The sequence below is a fragment of the Cebidichthys violaceus genome, unplaced genomic scaffold (assembly GCF_023349555.1).
Source record: "Cebidichthys violaceus isolate CVI_PGR_0920_01 unplaced genomic scaffold, fCebVio1.0.p SCAF_15, whole genome shotgun sequence".
Taxonomy (NCBI): domain Eukaryota; kingdom Metazoa; phylum Chordata; class Actinopteri; order Perciformes; family Stichaeidae; genus Cebidichthys; species Cebidichthys violaceus.
Genome location: NW_027176318.1, coordinates 3,343,106 through 3,359,859, shown reverse-complemented (window position 1 = coordinate 3,359,859; position 16,754 = coordinate 3,343,106). Strand labels below are relative to the sequence as shown.

General features: G+C 39.9%; 1 protein-coding gene across 1 annotated transcript in view; it reads right to left on the bottom strand.

Moving 5' to 3' along the window:
- Positions 1 to 11,921, bottom strand: part of cubn (cubilin (intrinsic factor-cobalamin receptor)) — a 91,010-nt gene extending 79,089 nt beyond the window's left edge. The window contains exons 1-9 of the mRNA XM_068709465.1: positions 11,803 to 11,921; positions 10,229 to 10,358; positions 6,378 to 6,473; positions 5,788 to 5,826; positions 5,588 to 5,689; positions 4,551 to 4,654; positions 3,629 to 3,755; positions 1,250 to 1,418; positions 660 to 791 (exon numbers count right to left, since the gene is read on the bottom strand). Coding sequence (XP_068565566.1) covers positions 660 to 791; positions 1,250 to 1,418; positions 3,629 to 3,755; positions 4,551 to 4,654; positions 5,588 to 5,689; positions 5,788 to 5,826; positions 6,378 to 6,473; positions 10,229 to 10,358; positions 11,803 to 11,921 — 1,018 coding nt within the window. The remainder of the gene's footprint in view (positions 1 to 659; positions 792 to 1,249; positions 1,419 to 3,628; positions 3,756 to 4,550; positions 4,655 to 5,587; positions 5,690 to 5,787; positions 5,827 to 6,377; positions 6,474 to 10,228; positions 10,359 to 11,802) is intronic.
- Positions 11,922 to 16,754: the final 4,833 nt, after the last annotated feature.

The window sequence follows — 16,754 nt, the reverse complement described above, 5'->3', positions numbered from 1 at the left end:
AATAAGATGCAGTATTCAGATAATGGTCTAAAATCCTCGCCCCATAATCAAATAAGGGTAGGTAAAAACGATACTATGGCTCCTTATTCAGAAAGGGTTAAGGAAGGAGACGGAAACTTGTGGGCATGTGGCTTAAGGGAGGGATGACTTTGTTAGATGGTGGCAGTAACTAATGGTTGCATTACTTCATCATGTAATGTATAATAAACATAGAACAACAACATGTCATTCTTCTTGACCACCAGAGGCGTATATGTAAAACTTACAGCACATGCATGTTCCCCATAGACCGACAAAGTACACGTATGACCAGGGAGACACAGGCAACCTGATAAAGGTTTCTGTGCAGGTTATGTACACTGTTCACATTTACTAGCTTTAGCTCTTTATCGGCTACGCCAGAATCCTCATAGCTGATAACTTGGAGTTATTATCCATCCTCTGCACTTCTAAAAAAAGATGAGAAGATACTGTAGGAGACGACTGCTGGGTGTCAGGCCTCTCTACCAAGATGCATGAGTCTCTGAGGTCACATGGGACTTTGTCGGTATTAGATCTCGACCTCCTGCGCATGATGGATAACCAAATATCACATGCCGTCTCTGGAAGGTCACGCATAATTCATAGCACTGTAGTTACACTGGTAACTCCCCTCATACCTGGAGGGCAGGAACCACAGTGGAAGGAGCCCATGGTGTTCAGGCACTGCACCACAGGAGTGGAGGAGCAGCCGCCATTATTCATCAAACATTCGTCCACATCCTGACAGCTGTAGCCGTTGCCTTGCCAACCTGAGACGTATTAAAGGGTATTAAAGCAAAAAAAAAAAAAGTATTCAGATTATAAGCCACATTCACATGCACAGCTATAAATACACAGTGGCAATTCACAAATTCACACAAGTACAAATGTAATGTGGCAAGTCCAACGCATGTATGTAGTTAGGTTTTTTTTTCAATTTGTTGCCCAGTTGTAGAGTAGCAACCAGTGATACCATCAGGAAAAGGGCTGGAGCAGGATCAATATAGTACCAATAGGATGAAACAAGAATCTGCATTTACATTCCTCCCGATGCAAATCAAAACATCGAATTTGATCCTACTCCAACCCTATTTTCTAGATTTCACTATGCTTTGCTAAGTCTCTCTGTGTGCTTCTGGTTTCAAAGTCACAAAAATCAGATATCAAAATCAGAATTCAAGCACTTTATCCTGTTTCATGTAAAATAGAGCCCAGCATGAGTTGTTACCTGCAGGACAGGCTCCGCAGTAGAAGGATCCCTGAGTGTTGAAGCAGGGAACAGCGGGGTTGCTGGAGCAGGGTTTGTTGGGTAGGTTACACTCATTAACATCAGACACACAGGACGGGTTCCCAGCTGGAGCGTCCCAACCACTCTCACAAATGCACTGATATTTAGGCTGTTTGTTGTAGAAAAAAGTCACAGTGTGAAAACTCTATTTATTAAAATCATATCTACAGCAAAACAGCAACAACAAGATTAAATAATACTTAATTATCATATAAGCAGTGGTTCACAACTATGGTGGAATGACACAGATGCTCGTTTTTTACACCTTGAAATAATTATATATATAATATATATATATATATATATATATATATATATATATATATATATATATACATATATATACATATATATATATATATATATACATATACATATATATATATATACATATATATATATATATACATATATATATATATATATATATATATATACATATATATATACATACATACATACATACATACATACATACATACATACATACATATATATATATATATATATATTACGACCCTCTGAATGTCACCGTCATAGGAAGTGCTTCTGTCAGCTGCACATACATGTCTGTGCATGGCTGTGGCGTCACTTCCTGATCCTGAGCAGTTTACTTTCAGACCGTAGCAGAGAGCTCTGCTGCGCTTGAGCTTCAGAATGCTTAAGAAAATGTAGCTTGTGTGGACGCTGCCGCCACACTGCTGAGAAACGTAGTTCAACTGGTACCGCTGCTGCTGCCCAACACTGACTATGGAGCCTCCATGGAGCATGCAGAGATAACTGTCACTATAAACCATCACTTGCTGCTAATAAAGCTGTAAAACTGTTCAGATTAATATAAAGCAAGGAATCTCTGTCTGTCCGTCTGTCTGTCTGTATGTCTCCCTGTCTGTGTCTCTGTGTGTCTGTTCTTCACATATCATAAGAACAGCTCATCTGGCCCCCTGGAGTCCTTTGTTGAATTTTGTGCAATTTGTACACATGACACGTGAAATATGAATAAACTTTAAATCAACAAGCGAGCAGTGTTGTCTGCAGAGTTCAGACAGTCTGCTCATTGACTGTGGCTGCTGGAAGTGAATGTAGCCATGTAGCCTAATGGGTGTGTGACTAATAACGTTGCCGCCTGTAAAATAACTCAGCTAAGCCGAGCTGGCTGCCTGTGCCTGTAGGATCCTCGGCTGTGTTTGAGACCGCTTACTAACCGTTCACACTAGGGGTGCAACGGATCACAAAACTCAAGGTTTTTGAGTCAAGGACCGGATCATTTTTTGGATCAGCAAAGAAAAGGGGGGGGGGTGGACAAATATAACTTTGCTTTCCATTTAATAATTAGAGAACTTCAAGAACACTTAAAGCAAAGAACTTTGGGCTATAGTCTTACACGAAAACCACTTTCACCATATCTACATTGTCTGGGGAAAGGGTAGCGCCAGATTTGTGTCTGTGTCACTCTCACAGAGGGGGCGTGTCTGCAGCACCGGACTCTGAATCTCCACTCCACCGTGATGAAGTGAGCGGTCAGTCTTTTCCTTTTCATAGAGACCTGGAACGATCTTCATACTGAAGTGGGTGCGTGAGGGGATGTTGATTTTGAAATCCTTTGTTTTCCACAACGAATTATGGCCTCATGTCTACAGCAATAAACACCCCAATAGATTTAGTCATAGCTTTAGCCCGGACTGATTCTGCCACAAACGCTTTCTTAAATGCTGATAAGTTGTTGTTGTCGTTGGGATGGCGGCGCTTCATATGTGTGAACATGCTCGATGTATTGCCGTTGTCGGCAGTAAAACTTTATTTCACATTATGAAGATTAAACTGTAAAAAAAAAAAGAAAGAAAAATGCAATTATTTCACGGTTCACATGTGTGCCGAACCGTGAAGGGTTATCCGTGACACTACTAGTTCCCACCATGGGCTCACTGAGTGCAAAGCAGTGGTTTTAAAGCACCACATAGTGGCTCTCACATCTTCAAAAACAGGGCCTTTTGGTTATTTTTGGGGCACAATGAGTTAGAATGGTAAATGAATTAATATCGAAACATCATACTAATCTATAGCTGTTTGGGGCTCTCTTTGTTTGGAACCCAAGGTCCAGGTCGTCTACCTTTCCTAACGGTAAAGTCTGCCACCGGTGCTTCTTCCTGAGTGTATCTCTCTGGTGTTTGTGGCCGTGAGGAGCTGTGACTTGGGTGTGACTCAACATGTCATGTCAGCAATGTTGCTAAGGAGCAGAGGAAGAGCAGTGTTGAGTGTGAAGCTGTTTTCATGAGCGGTTCTCCAGAACTGCACTAGACTTGTTAAGTGACTGGTTACCTGTCCAGCTATAATCCGGTCTGCATCAATACATGTGCCATGTACACACAGGTCCTGTCCCACATTCCTGCAGTCATCATAACGCACCGTACAGAGAGACCCCGACCATTCTGGAGAACATGTACAACTGCACACAAACAGAAATAATATTAAGAAACCATGAAGGTAACTGTTTAGCAGTACATTGCTCTAAAAAACAACATAAAGCATTTGGAATAAAGAAGGCTAGAAAATACAGTATATGATACAGTACAGGTTATACATATGTTGGGACAAAGTGTGTGGCAACTTTTAACAAAATGTATGATAAAGTAAAAAATGTGTATTTCATATACAATATGAACTCCCAAACTGAGCACAACACTGAGGCACAAACTAGTTGTGGACCCAGGCCTAATTATCTTCTCCCCCAACCAGAGTTCTGCCCCAGGCAGCGCGCGCGCGCACACACACACGCACACACACACACACACACACACACACACACACACACACACACACACACACACACACACACACACACACACACACACACACACACACACACACACACACACACACACACATAACTGCACTCCAGACAGAAATGTGCCATCTAGCGTGTGACTGATCAGAGGACATAAAACTCTCTACTGCCCTCTGGTCGGCTGATCTGGTGGAACAGAACTCTATAAGGGAGTTGGTCTGCATCATTTGCAGCAACTATTGCGGTACCACACACCGTCAAGCAGTTTCTCTAGAAAAGGCCAGAAATATGCTTGACACCGTTTCAGTTGTTCAGGGCTGCTTAGTTTGGAGGTGAAGCACAGCTTTATCCTTCCTTTGTTTAGGAGTGCCCGGGTGTTATGCATGCTAGTGAGCTACATTTGGATTACATTACAACAGCCCATCAGTAGAGTATTATGGGAAGCTTAAGACATACCTGAATGACCCAGGGCTGTTGACACAGGTTGCTCCATTCTGGCAACTCTGAAATGTTCCAGAATACACCTGACATTCGTTCACATCTGTTGCACAGTTAAGACCCTGACACACACACACACACACACACACACACACACACACACACACACACACACAGCAAGAGAGGAAGAAATGGGAGAAACACCTGGTTCAGAATCAACCAAAAATATCAGCTATAGATGAGACCAAACTGTAATGATCCCTGATTGTGTCATCATTGAACGGGAATAGAACCAACTAAAGTGAGAAAACGTTATACAGGTATGCACAAACTACCATTTTAAGACAATTGAAGGAATATACATGCTGCAGGGAAAGATATTTGTTATCTTCAGCACTGGATTTCAACTTAGCAAAGCGGGTAACTGGTACCAAGCCCTGAAAGCTTCAGACTCCCTTCATGTTGTTTATGATTAAATGCTAAGCTATTTGGAAATGTGCTACTAAAGCTTAATACCAACTGAAATGAACATGGGTCCCACTCATTGCCTGATGTTAAGGCGCTTTCTCAAAGAATTCTGAGTGATATTCATAATTATTTTGTATTGTGCTTTATCTATTGATTTAGATTTTGTGTTTTTGTATTTTTTGTGTATGTATTTATGTACTGTAAGAATATATGATTTTCTAAAAATACAGTATTGATCATCTGGGGATTGTCTGGAAGTCTTTAAGGAAACCAAGTTGGCCTTTGCTAATATACCTGTGACCAGTGGGATATGTTTCAAGTTTAGTCTAGTTTTAAGAATATTTGTATTTTAGTTGATGTTGTGCTGCCGTGGTGCCTATCTTGAGATAAGCATTAAATCTAATCTGAGAGACAGCAAACATGAAGCCAAATAGTATTACAGTAGTAATAGTATAGTACTACTATAGGTTTTTCGACAAAATATTATTTAGTCTGCTGGGAGGACTTGGGATTTCAAGCAGAACTACTTTCACTAATACCAATAGCAATAACCAATCCCATAATGTAACAGACAGTATATAACTCACGGCCCAGTTGCTGGGGCACAGACAGTGGTATGAGTTGAGTAAGTTCAGACATGTTCCTCCATTCTGACAGGGATTGCTGGTGCAAGACAACTTTTGGACTGTCTGGAGGAGAAGAGAGCAGAAGAAAGGCAACGTGACATTGTATGGTACAGTCTTGAGTTTGAGCCTTTACAACAAACAGTTTGACTTAAATATCTTACCGATTCAAGCGTATTCACTTCATTCTGAAGTGTTGTCACCTGGAAAACAAGGAAAGTGCCATAGGACATATGTTGTATGGCATATTTACAGTGCATGCAGGACAAGAAAAAGACATATATGTACTGATAAATTCTAAAGCATTTTTATTATAAACCCTGTTGGATTGCATCAAGATAACTCCATTGTGACGATCCCTCCCTTCCACTCCCTTCTGTCTTTCAGGTAGTTGCTCGTCAGCTGATGAGCCACACCTGAGCCTGGTGGGAGTTCCAGCTATAAAGACTCAGCACCTGAACAGGGATCTCGGCTCTTCCTTGGCTGACACGGCTGCTGTTTAGTTTGTTTCAGATGGTTTCACACAAGCTGACATTACTGACTCTCCACATTTGTTTAGTTTGGCTTATGTATTCTTTAAATAAATGTGCTTATTTATTACTTTTATCTCGTCTGGTCTCCCATCCATGTTGCAGCCTTTGAGCCAGGTTGTAAAAGGCAACTGGTATTGTTAAATGTGATTTCCATCTGTATTTCATTGATTTCATGAAAAAAAGAATTGCTCATTGCATAAGAACAAGCTTTAATGTCCTACCTTGGTATCAAGCTGGTTGAGTTTGTTGGTAATTTCAGGGGAAACTCCTCCTCCGTTAGCCTTAATGTCGTTAATATCTTCTTTGTTGGTTTTGATCTGAAATCAGACAGTTACAGGCATTTCAGTTACGAAAGCTGAAGACAAAATAGTTCCTGAAAAAGTCCTCCATGTAAATGAATGAAATTGGTACAGTGTGGGCTGGTTGGCCGTTTTAAAACAAACTGTAAATTATTCTGTAGTAAAATAATTCCCATGAATGCAAGATTTGTATTATTTCAGCAAGGCTGGATTTGTATCTGTCCTCAGCAGCGAAGCCAGATTTGGGTCTGTTCGTGATAGGCGTTTCTGGTGAACCTGCATGATTTCATCTGATTTTGCACGAAATCCAACCTGATGGCACCGATGACAAGATTCAGCTTCTCTGTCAAGGACTGAAGGTCAAGGTCACAACCAAACTCCTTTTCACTCCCCTGTAGTCAACCAGCAATGAGCGGTTCTCAACAACGTTGCAAGCAACACCTTCATAGGGCGAAGACACCGGCCCGCTCTGAACAGGCACATCCAAACAAATGCTTCGTGAAGAGGCTGGAACAAAAGCTTCGGTTGACAGAAGAAAGCTGCCTGCTGTTCATTGACTAGCGCCGCCTGAGTAATGAGACTGTTCCTGATCCTTTGTGGTCATGCCTGTGTCCTGGGCCTAGAACATGGCTTACATCAAAGCTTTGTCACTGAAGGTTCTCACCACATTTGTTTTGTTGTATCACAAATGCATTTCCATTGAAATTCCAAGTAATTACACAAAGGGAGGAGGAGGATGGGGTGGATATATGATCAAGCACAGGACTTTGTCCCAGGAAACTGCAGTCTGTGTCCCATGTCAAACCAAAAGTAATGTACTTATTTTAACCCAAAACTTTGAATGCAGTTTCTAAATGCCATGAAACCTCTTTTTATTTGTATTGCTGCATCTTACTGTATATCTTGATGACATGCTCTGATATGCAAGAGCATTTGATGAGGAAGGTCTCCACAAAGTTCTCCAAGTCTCATGCATTGAGGATTTCCTTGAATATTAAAACCAATCTATAAACTGTCTCAAACTAAAGCCAATGGCTAGATCCCAACAAACGACAAGAGCTGCCTTTCTCCGACCAGTTTCCTAGACAGTGGAACATCAGAACCTGCTCATCACTAACTCCTTAGACCAGGGCAAAGCATGTGCCAATGTCATTCTTCCCATCAGCTCCATCAAGAGGAAGACCTTCCTGAACAGATGAGGACATGATCATTTGCTCTGTAGTGGACAGCGCAGGTATCAGCCAGTACTAATGTCAAGTCAACAAGAACTACAGTGGGACAGCAGAGTTTGAGAATGACACCTGGATTTACTGTGTGGGAACTATTATTGTGTTACTGTCCTGTATAAACATCTGCACATTTTATGCTAACCTTGTGATAACAATTGGTAAGCATGGTAACTGTACACATCAATGACGGCCACAGTTTTAGCCTTGGCATCATTAAAAACAACAAAATCAAACAGATACACACAACAAAAATAAATGTATCTATCTATCTATCTATCTATCTATCTATCTATCTATCTATCTATCTATCTATCTATCTATCTATCTATCTATCTATATATATATATATATATATATATATATATATATTAGTGCTGGGCAACGATTACAATTTTTAATCACGATTTAATCGCATGATTTTTCTGCGATTAATTGCATTGTTATGCGCAAAATTCAATAATGAATTCAAAAGTAGTGTCTTGCACACTTTTATTTTAAAAGTACTGCTATATGAACACAAGTGCAATAACATTTGGTTTGCAAACACTTTAAACAAATAAGGTGCTTTTTAACAGCAGTATTCCTTTTATACAGTAGCAGTTAAAATATTTCTTGTATATTATATATATTTTATGAAATCAACACAACAAAAAAAGCAATGTGTGTTGAAATAATATTCTAGTTAGTCACGTTAACGTCAACCACACTTTTGTCCTAAACCTAAAAAATGCTTTGTTGCTTCAATGAACTTCTTTTACATTACATTACATTACATTGACGGAAGTTTATTTTGAAAAGACACTATGCCTGTAAGGTGTAGAATCTGTGACATGTCCAGAACGGACACTAGCGAGGGTAGCCAGAGCATCATAGTTTGAAGTTTAGGAGCACTGATAAAGCATCGATATTTGATGATTTGGGAGTGACAATGTGTTGTTTTATACATATAATTTCATTTTCTACTTGTATGTAACCTTTCAATTTGCGTTTGTCTTATTTTAAATTCTCTCAGTGTAGTCACCTAGCCATCAAATGTCCTTACGGTGCCTTCCGATAGAAAGGCAACTTATACCAAGACCAAAATATGCCGCCGGACTGATATAGCTGATTTGTTTTAAAATCATGACGTTTTAAATATTTCAATAATGAATACCAACTGCTTCAAATGTGCTTCATTCATCTCTTGCCCATCAAACCCACATCTGTGAACGTTTTTCAATTAGTCAGATACAATAGATGCATAAACATGGCTTAATACATTTCATTAAAATATTGAATCTGTGTCTGTACGGGACTGCTTTAATGCTGTAAAGTTCTAATGATGTCTCTACTGGGGGCGACCGTGGCACACTGGGTTAAGAAGGTCGTCTGGTAGCCGCAAGGTTGACGGTTCGCTCCTTCCCTGGGACGTGTCCTGTGTCGAAGTGTCCCTAAGCAGGACACTAAACCCCTAATTCCTCCCACTGCTCCCAATACGTTGGTTATGGGTTAAAAGCAGAGGCTAAATTTCGTATATGTGTAAAAAATGTATATGATAATACATTTCTTCTTCTACCAACTCTAATGCACCCAGTCCCTGATCTTTGGTCTTGTCCAAACTGCTGAGTTTGCTTCCTAACTTGATAATCATTCATAGCGTCATATGAGGAACAGTGGGCTTTCGGTTGTGTAAACGCTGATAAGAAGTTATGACACAAATATTCTGACTGGTTCGGATAAGCTAATACGTTTTCTGTTGTGATGTTGGTGAAGTGTTGGCAGTACAAATGAAGCCAAACCTTGTCGATTAGTGCATGGAGCACCAAAATACCGAAGCATTCCAAGATGAGCAGAACATTTTAGAACTGGCGTTAGCAGCGATAAAGGCAGACAGGGTAGGTCTACTAGGTTGCTTTTGTATGTACAAGGGCTTTTACACATTTAAAGATATTCCTTATTATCATTCGTTTTGTTTTTCTTATTGTGAAGTTATTCTTGGGCTGGTAGGATGGGAACATCAAACTTGAGTTTCACTTGTTTAATAAAATAAAACACCTACAATCAAGATAAAGAGATATATATTTCATCTAATAAATATTACGAGATAGCACCATCACAGGCAGACCCGACAATTTAAAACACCCAGATGGGGCATCAAAAACGAATTAAAGCTTATATGATATGGTAATTTAATTTGATGTGACATTAGCAATTATGTGCTACTGGCATCTATGCTACAGTATAGAGCGCCAAGTGGAAAGCAGGGCTGTTCTTCAATCAGAGGATCGGTGGTTCGATCCCTGGCTCCGCTAGTCACACATCGATGTGTCCTTGAGCAAGACACTTAACCCCAAAAATCACACTGTAGCTGTGCCTACGGTGTGATTGTGGAATTGGATAAAAGCGTCTGCTAAATGACTGTAATGTATAAAACCGCAAAGGTAAAAGTTATTTTTCTCCAGAGGGGAAGCTGTTGCTTGGCAACTGTAACCCGGCCTTGTGCCCATCTCTATAGGACTATTATATTCTGCATGTTTTGTAGTAAAGGAAAAAGTGTAAACTTACCTGACTCAGAAGCTGAGTGAGGTCCTCATTATCCACTTTGACCCGGCCTGATGCTGACGTCTGGAAGCGGATCTCTTTACTGTCCCCGGTTACGAAAACAAGGTGACCATCATCTGACATCATACGAGGCCTACGGGGTCAAAGCACCAGTTCCGTCAACAGAATGTGTGCTGATAGATTTAGTACACAGCAGTTGTATTTAGGTCAACCACAGTTACGACCATAGAATAGGTTTAAGGTACAAAAATACAATTCCATCAGGAATCCCACTTTGAACCTCAGTATTCAGAGAATGTTTCATTGTTCCTGAAGGTCTGGTCTAAGAGCAGCGGGATAATGTCTTGCAGTTGTACCTGCTTTTACTAATCACCAGGAAATATCAGATCATGAAAAGACAAATCTTTCTAAAAATTGAAGAAATTTGTTTGTGGTCCTTTTGTTGGTCAGACCTACGTTTGTATATTTTTATACACTATTTGATATATTTGATACATTTCAACCAGTTGGTGTAAGAGAAAACAAATCAATTACAAGACTTGTGAGTGATAGAGTTTAGTATTAGCGTTTAATCTGTGATCTGGCTTCACTTCAGTGATATTGAGATGCATCAGATCAGTCCGATCAAATAACTGATAAACAATGAGGGGGCGTGTCGTCCGCTAAATCACTTCCGTGAAGGCTGCTCTTGAGAATCTTCACTCTTGGCTCCTCAGAGATCTCTCCTCGATCCTCTCGCCTCAGCGCGGAAGTAAAAGCGGCCATCAAGATGGAAGAGCAGAACAACTTCCGGTTCAAGCGAGGTAATTCAGATAAGAGACTTGCCTGATTGTGGGACTATCATGGTCGTGACTGTCAGTTGAAAGACATTGAGTTACTGCTGTGTTAGCTGCTAGCCGCTCTGGACGCCTTCCCTTTTCAACTGCATGCACACGTTTGAATGATTGTTCTGTTTGATTAAGCCTATAGTGGTAAATTGAAATCTAATTAACTATGCTGCTGTTTTGTGTGTGTGTGTCTGAACACTAAGGTGTTTTTAAGATTGAGCTAAGTTAGTGAGTTGTATTGCATGTTTTCCGTTTTTTTTTTTTTTTTTGTTATAGCAGGGCATTTTATTAATTATGGTTCCTTGTTAAAATAATAATTCTGGATATAAATTGTTTGACAAATTGGCTTGTTTGCTAGCTGCTCTACCCAAAGTATAAGTTAACGTATATTCTTAATAGTGCTACGTTCCAGTTATACTATGATCAGTGGGAGCCCTGCAAAAAGTGGGACCAGAATAGTGAGTGAGATTTTGATCATTAAATGAAATCAGCTCTGTAGGGACCATGTACCGCATAAAATTGGCATACTATTGGATATTTAAGACTGTTTCTTTCAAAAAACCTTATTCTCTGCATAATTTCAAAACCCTAAAATAAAACAATTGATGTATTGAAAAGTAAATCATTTTCTATATCAACCAGCTGTTTGTCTATGACAGAACAATATGTCTGCTGAGTAATGCTGGTGAAGGTCATCATTTCTAATTCATCAATATAAGACATTCTTGTTTGATACAAAGCCCAACTCACTGGTCATTGCCAACGCTCCTTTTTGGTCTCGGTGCTGTGTCCCTCGGCTCTCCCTGTAGTCCCACCAGGAGGAAAATGAGCATGAAGAACAGCCATGAGAGTCGCAGTGTCCAAGCCATTGAGAGGAGATGTGTCGCCTGAACACTCCAAACTACTTTACTGGGGTTTGATGTGCTGCCACACTCTAATGCTCATGCAAAGACTTTGACCTGACAGTACAACCATAAATGTCTTCATTGACCAAAGCTGGTTAACTTTGTTATTGAGAGAGAATATCCCTCACATGATTGTAGGCGATGAATAACCTGCTGCGTGTGACTTTGTGTACCAATGTCAAAATGTCAATGTACAGATGAACATCATCCCAAATTAGCCTCATAAAATGTTTTTACCATATTTATGACAGACGCAAGTTGTAATCGGACAATTTTCAACATGTCATTTTTGATAAATTACAATCAAAATTGGTTGTCATCAGTATTGATTTGGAAATTTATTATAACTGCAAAATTTTCCATAATACTATTGTTGGTATTTAGTTGTGCTTATTCAGGCTTCACCGCTCGTAGTCCAACATAATAATCCTGACCAGTTTTACATAACGTAAAAAGTGCTTTTTATGCACTTACATGATTTATTATTCTTATAAACCTCACTCAAGTCAAAATCGTTCAACATTCTCAGTCTTTTATGATGTCCTATCATCCGCTTATTTCCTTACATGACATCTTCTAACACAGACACACACACTGGACGTTCTGTGTAATCTCTTGAAATCATGTGAGACAGCCAATAAAGATAACAACTTTTTATGGTGGACACTGTTACAAGGCCCTGCAGTAAAGGAGTCTTGACCACCTCCATTTTACCAGCATCCTTAATGGCCCGATGTAAAGATACGCTTGATCAGTACATGACACCAATAGACAAAAAACCTCTAGAAGCCTGTCCCAGGCTGGGAATGAGCCACCAGAACAGACAATGTCTCCACCAACTGAACCCTAACCCTGTCAACAGAAACAATTCAATTAAAATCAAAGTCATAATCAACTACGCACAGATATTAACATAGCTAAAATATATCTGTGGCATTCACAATTAAAAATTTGTTTTCCATGAAAAGTATCTAGTTAAATCTGTATTTGTTCAAAAACAAGAAATTGTGCATTTTTTCCTTAACAAGGTGTATTTTACTTAATCCCAGCCAATCTTCTCAGGTACACCCACACAACAGTGATCTTGTTTTATTTACTGTCACAATGGAATGTGGGAGGAGCCGTAGGAAGACGTGGCTGCTGTAAAAAAGACAAAAAAGGCACCCTAATGTCTTTTCCTCACCAATTTTTCTTGACCGCAATGGAAAACATCATGAGATCAAGAACAGATGTGAATTAGAGTTCATAAAGATTTAGGAAAATACAACAAGGGTGCTCAGAGAATCCCACTGCACTTTCATCAAGCTACACAATAATGATGCAACACCACAGTAGACATTATTATCTCTCTGACTCTCGGACCATCAGCTAGGGTACCCTTCAAGGCTGCGTTCCTTCCCCTCTGCTCTTCTCCCTGTAAACCAACAGCTGCGAGGTGCACCACCAGTCCGTCAAGCTCCTGAAGTTTGCGGATGACACCACCCTCATTGGACTCATCTCTGGTGGGGATGAGTCCGCCTACAGGTGGGAGATTGACCATCTGGTGACCTGGTGCGTTCTGAACAACTTGGTGCACAACGCTCTAAAGACAGTGGAGATGGTTGTGGATTTCTGGAAGAATGCAGCCATACCTGCCCCTATCACCCTGTGTGACTCCCCCGTCGACGCTGTGAAGTCCTTCTGCTTCCTGGGCTCCATCATAACCCAGGACCTCAAGTGGGAGCTTAACATCAGCTCCATCACCAAGAAGGCTCAGCAGAGGATGTACTTCCTGAGGCAGCTGAAGAAGTTCAACCTGCCAAAGACATTGATGGTGCACTTCTACACAGCCATCGCTAAGTCCATCCTCTGCTTCTTCATCACTGTCTGATACGTTGCAGCCACAGCCAAGGACAAGGACAGACTGCAGTGTATCATTCGCTCTGCTGAGAGGGTGACTGGCTGCAATCTGCCTTGTTCGCTTCAAGGACCCTGAAGCGAGCAAGAAAGATTGTAGCCGACCCCTCTCACCCTGGACACAAACTGTTCCAGCCCCTTCCATCTGGCAGGAGGCTGTGGTCCATCAGGACCAAGACCTCACGCCACATGAACAGTTTTTTCCCTTCTGCAGTTGGGCTCATCAACAAAGCCTGGGACCCCCACCGACTCTGTCATCCCAGGACAATTTCCTACCGGTCACTCCCCTGCACATCCCTTCTATGTTTCCTATTTAAATACACTTGACACTTTGCATTACACCTACTGTACATCTCACTGGTTTATAATCCCATTATCTGTTCGTTTGTGCACTTTATTTTATATTTCACTTTATTTTATATTTCATAATTTTAAATTGTAATGTTTCTACTTTTTGCACTGTGTTGATTGTTTTTGATTGTTTAATGTTATGCACCACCCATCATGTCAAATTCCTTGTATGTGCAACATATCTTCACTGTAACAAATTTCCCCTTTAAATTACAGTAAACAGCTGGCAGCTACAGCTTCCAGCTTTCAACTGTAATTCTACAGCATACCTACTATAATTTACAACAGTGGTTTGATACTGTAAAAATTACTACAGTACAGTGCTGTATAGAAAATGCATTAACTGTTATTTTAGTGTTCCTACTGCAATGTCCATGAACAGTTCATTACCGTAAAATTGATTACAGTACTGTAGAATGTATATTTACAGTATGACACTGCTAGAAGCTAATGATTTAAAAATGTTACATTTCAAAATAAAACCCTTGAAAATTGCTAGCATAAAAACGACTCAAACAAGAGATGGCCTTACATTAATAAGCTTTTATTAAAGCCGATGCAGTGTCAAACATTCAATAACTGACAATTTTACAGTGATCACATTTTTGCAAAATACAAATATTAAACGCACCATATCAAATTGCATTCATTAAACACTGAATCATGTTAAACAGATTCTCAACACTCTATGTACAACTCTTATAGTATACTAAATGTACCCCACCTTCAGTATCACTTTTTTGTTTTGTTACAGTCATTAGTGCAATAGAAACCGAGTAAAAGAATAAATCTGGAGCTGCATGTTTGAGACAACTGGATATAACTGAGCTTCCTCTTGGTATTGCAAGTTGAACACAGAGTAGTTGGCAAAAACTGCAGCAAGCCCTGTGATGAAGCTTGGTTGGATGCCTTCACAGACGACGTGGCTTTCAATGCTTGTCATCCAGCGTCCAATTGTGACTTTGTCACCAGCAACTAATGCAGACAACAATTATAGTTAATGTTCTGAAACCATATCAAATATATACATATTAACTCAGCTTGTTGATTCAATTGCTGAGAAATTCAATAGTGTGTCTATGAAAATGAAATAACTCTCGCTGGTAAAACGGTTTGAAAGAAAAATAACGATATTAAATGTTATCAATCAAGAGAGTAACATTAAGGTATGCTAGCTAAAGGTAGCTGGACACGTTAGCATGAATGCTACATGCAGTTAACAACAAGTCACGTTACCGTCAAAAAATCAATACAATATAAAATTCAACACAAAATGACTGAACACGGTCATGCTAACTTTGATAACATCCAAATTACCTTGTTCAGTGAGCCACAGTGGCAGGATGGACTACGGTGTCTGCTGCGTGTTTGTAGGCGAGGTGAAGCAGCAGGTGGTTCTCGGTCCACTTCGGTGCTTCGGTCAGAGTCCGTTGAAAATCGTCTTCTCAAATTTCCTCTTATTATTCTTCTATCCTGAATAAAATCACCAATCTATGATATCTAAGGCTTTCTTTTCACTTTCTTTATGTTGACCATGTGCTGAATTAGCAGTAGAGACTTGATGCCATGTGATTTTGAAGAGTAATGGGCGGAGTTAAAGTCAACTGAAAAACAAAAAAATACTGTAGTATACTGCAAGATTGGACAGTAGCTGCTGTTAATTTTTTTTTTTCTTCCAAGGCCTCAACTTTTGCTGGATTTAATTGTATTCAACTGTATTTACGAAGAACAGTACATTACTGTTCAGAATTTATTGTATTTTTACAGCCATTTGTTACAGTGTTGGCAGATGATAATATCTGTCACATCAGTTGTCTGTGTAACACCCAGACCAAGCCAGAACATACATTCACATCCAAGTCCGTCTTTGAACAGACATGTTGGACAAAAAAGTTGGACTAGTACTTTGTTTGGTCAAGCTGCTGTTTCCAAAGTCAATAATGAGTCCTCAGTTTGCTCTCCAAAACAACCCATATGAGTGTTTTCTGATCTGATGCCCCGATCAACATGACCAGAGGTACTAAGTGGGGCAAAGCCGACACACTGTAAACAATTGCTGTTAATTTACAGCCAATTTACAACATTAATCTACTGTATTAATGTAATACGGTTTAATACTGTAGTTTGCAATGGATTGTGGGCTGGCCCATTTGAAGCAACAGCACAGAGGCCCTAAACTGTATCCTGTTTTAAATTACAGTACACTACAGTATTTTTCGGAAATCTGCAGTTTTTCCAGAGGACGCACTTCAGAGGACATGTGCTACACACCAACAAGAGGTCCTGCTTCATCTGCATCAATCCGGTTGTGTCTCTACAAATTAGACAGTAATTAAAAGCAATATTATTTTCCTCTCAGTATGTTATTCATACAGGTAACGTAGCATTACCGAAAATAAGATTTAAAATCAAACTGATGCTCTACAAGCTGTCTAGCTAGCCAGTCTATGATTTTAAAATGTCACTTATCAATTGAGATTTGAATAGCTCAAACATTTGTATACACATGCATTTTAGAGTCACCGTTTTTAATCAAATGCTAACCGTTTA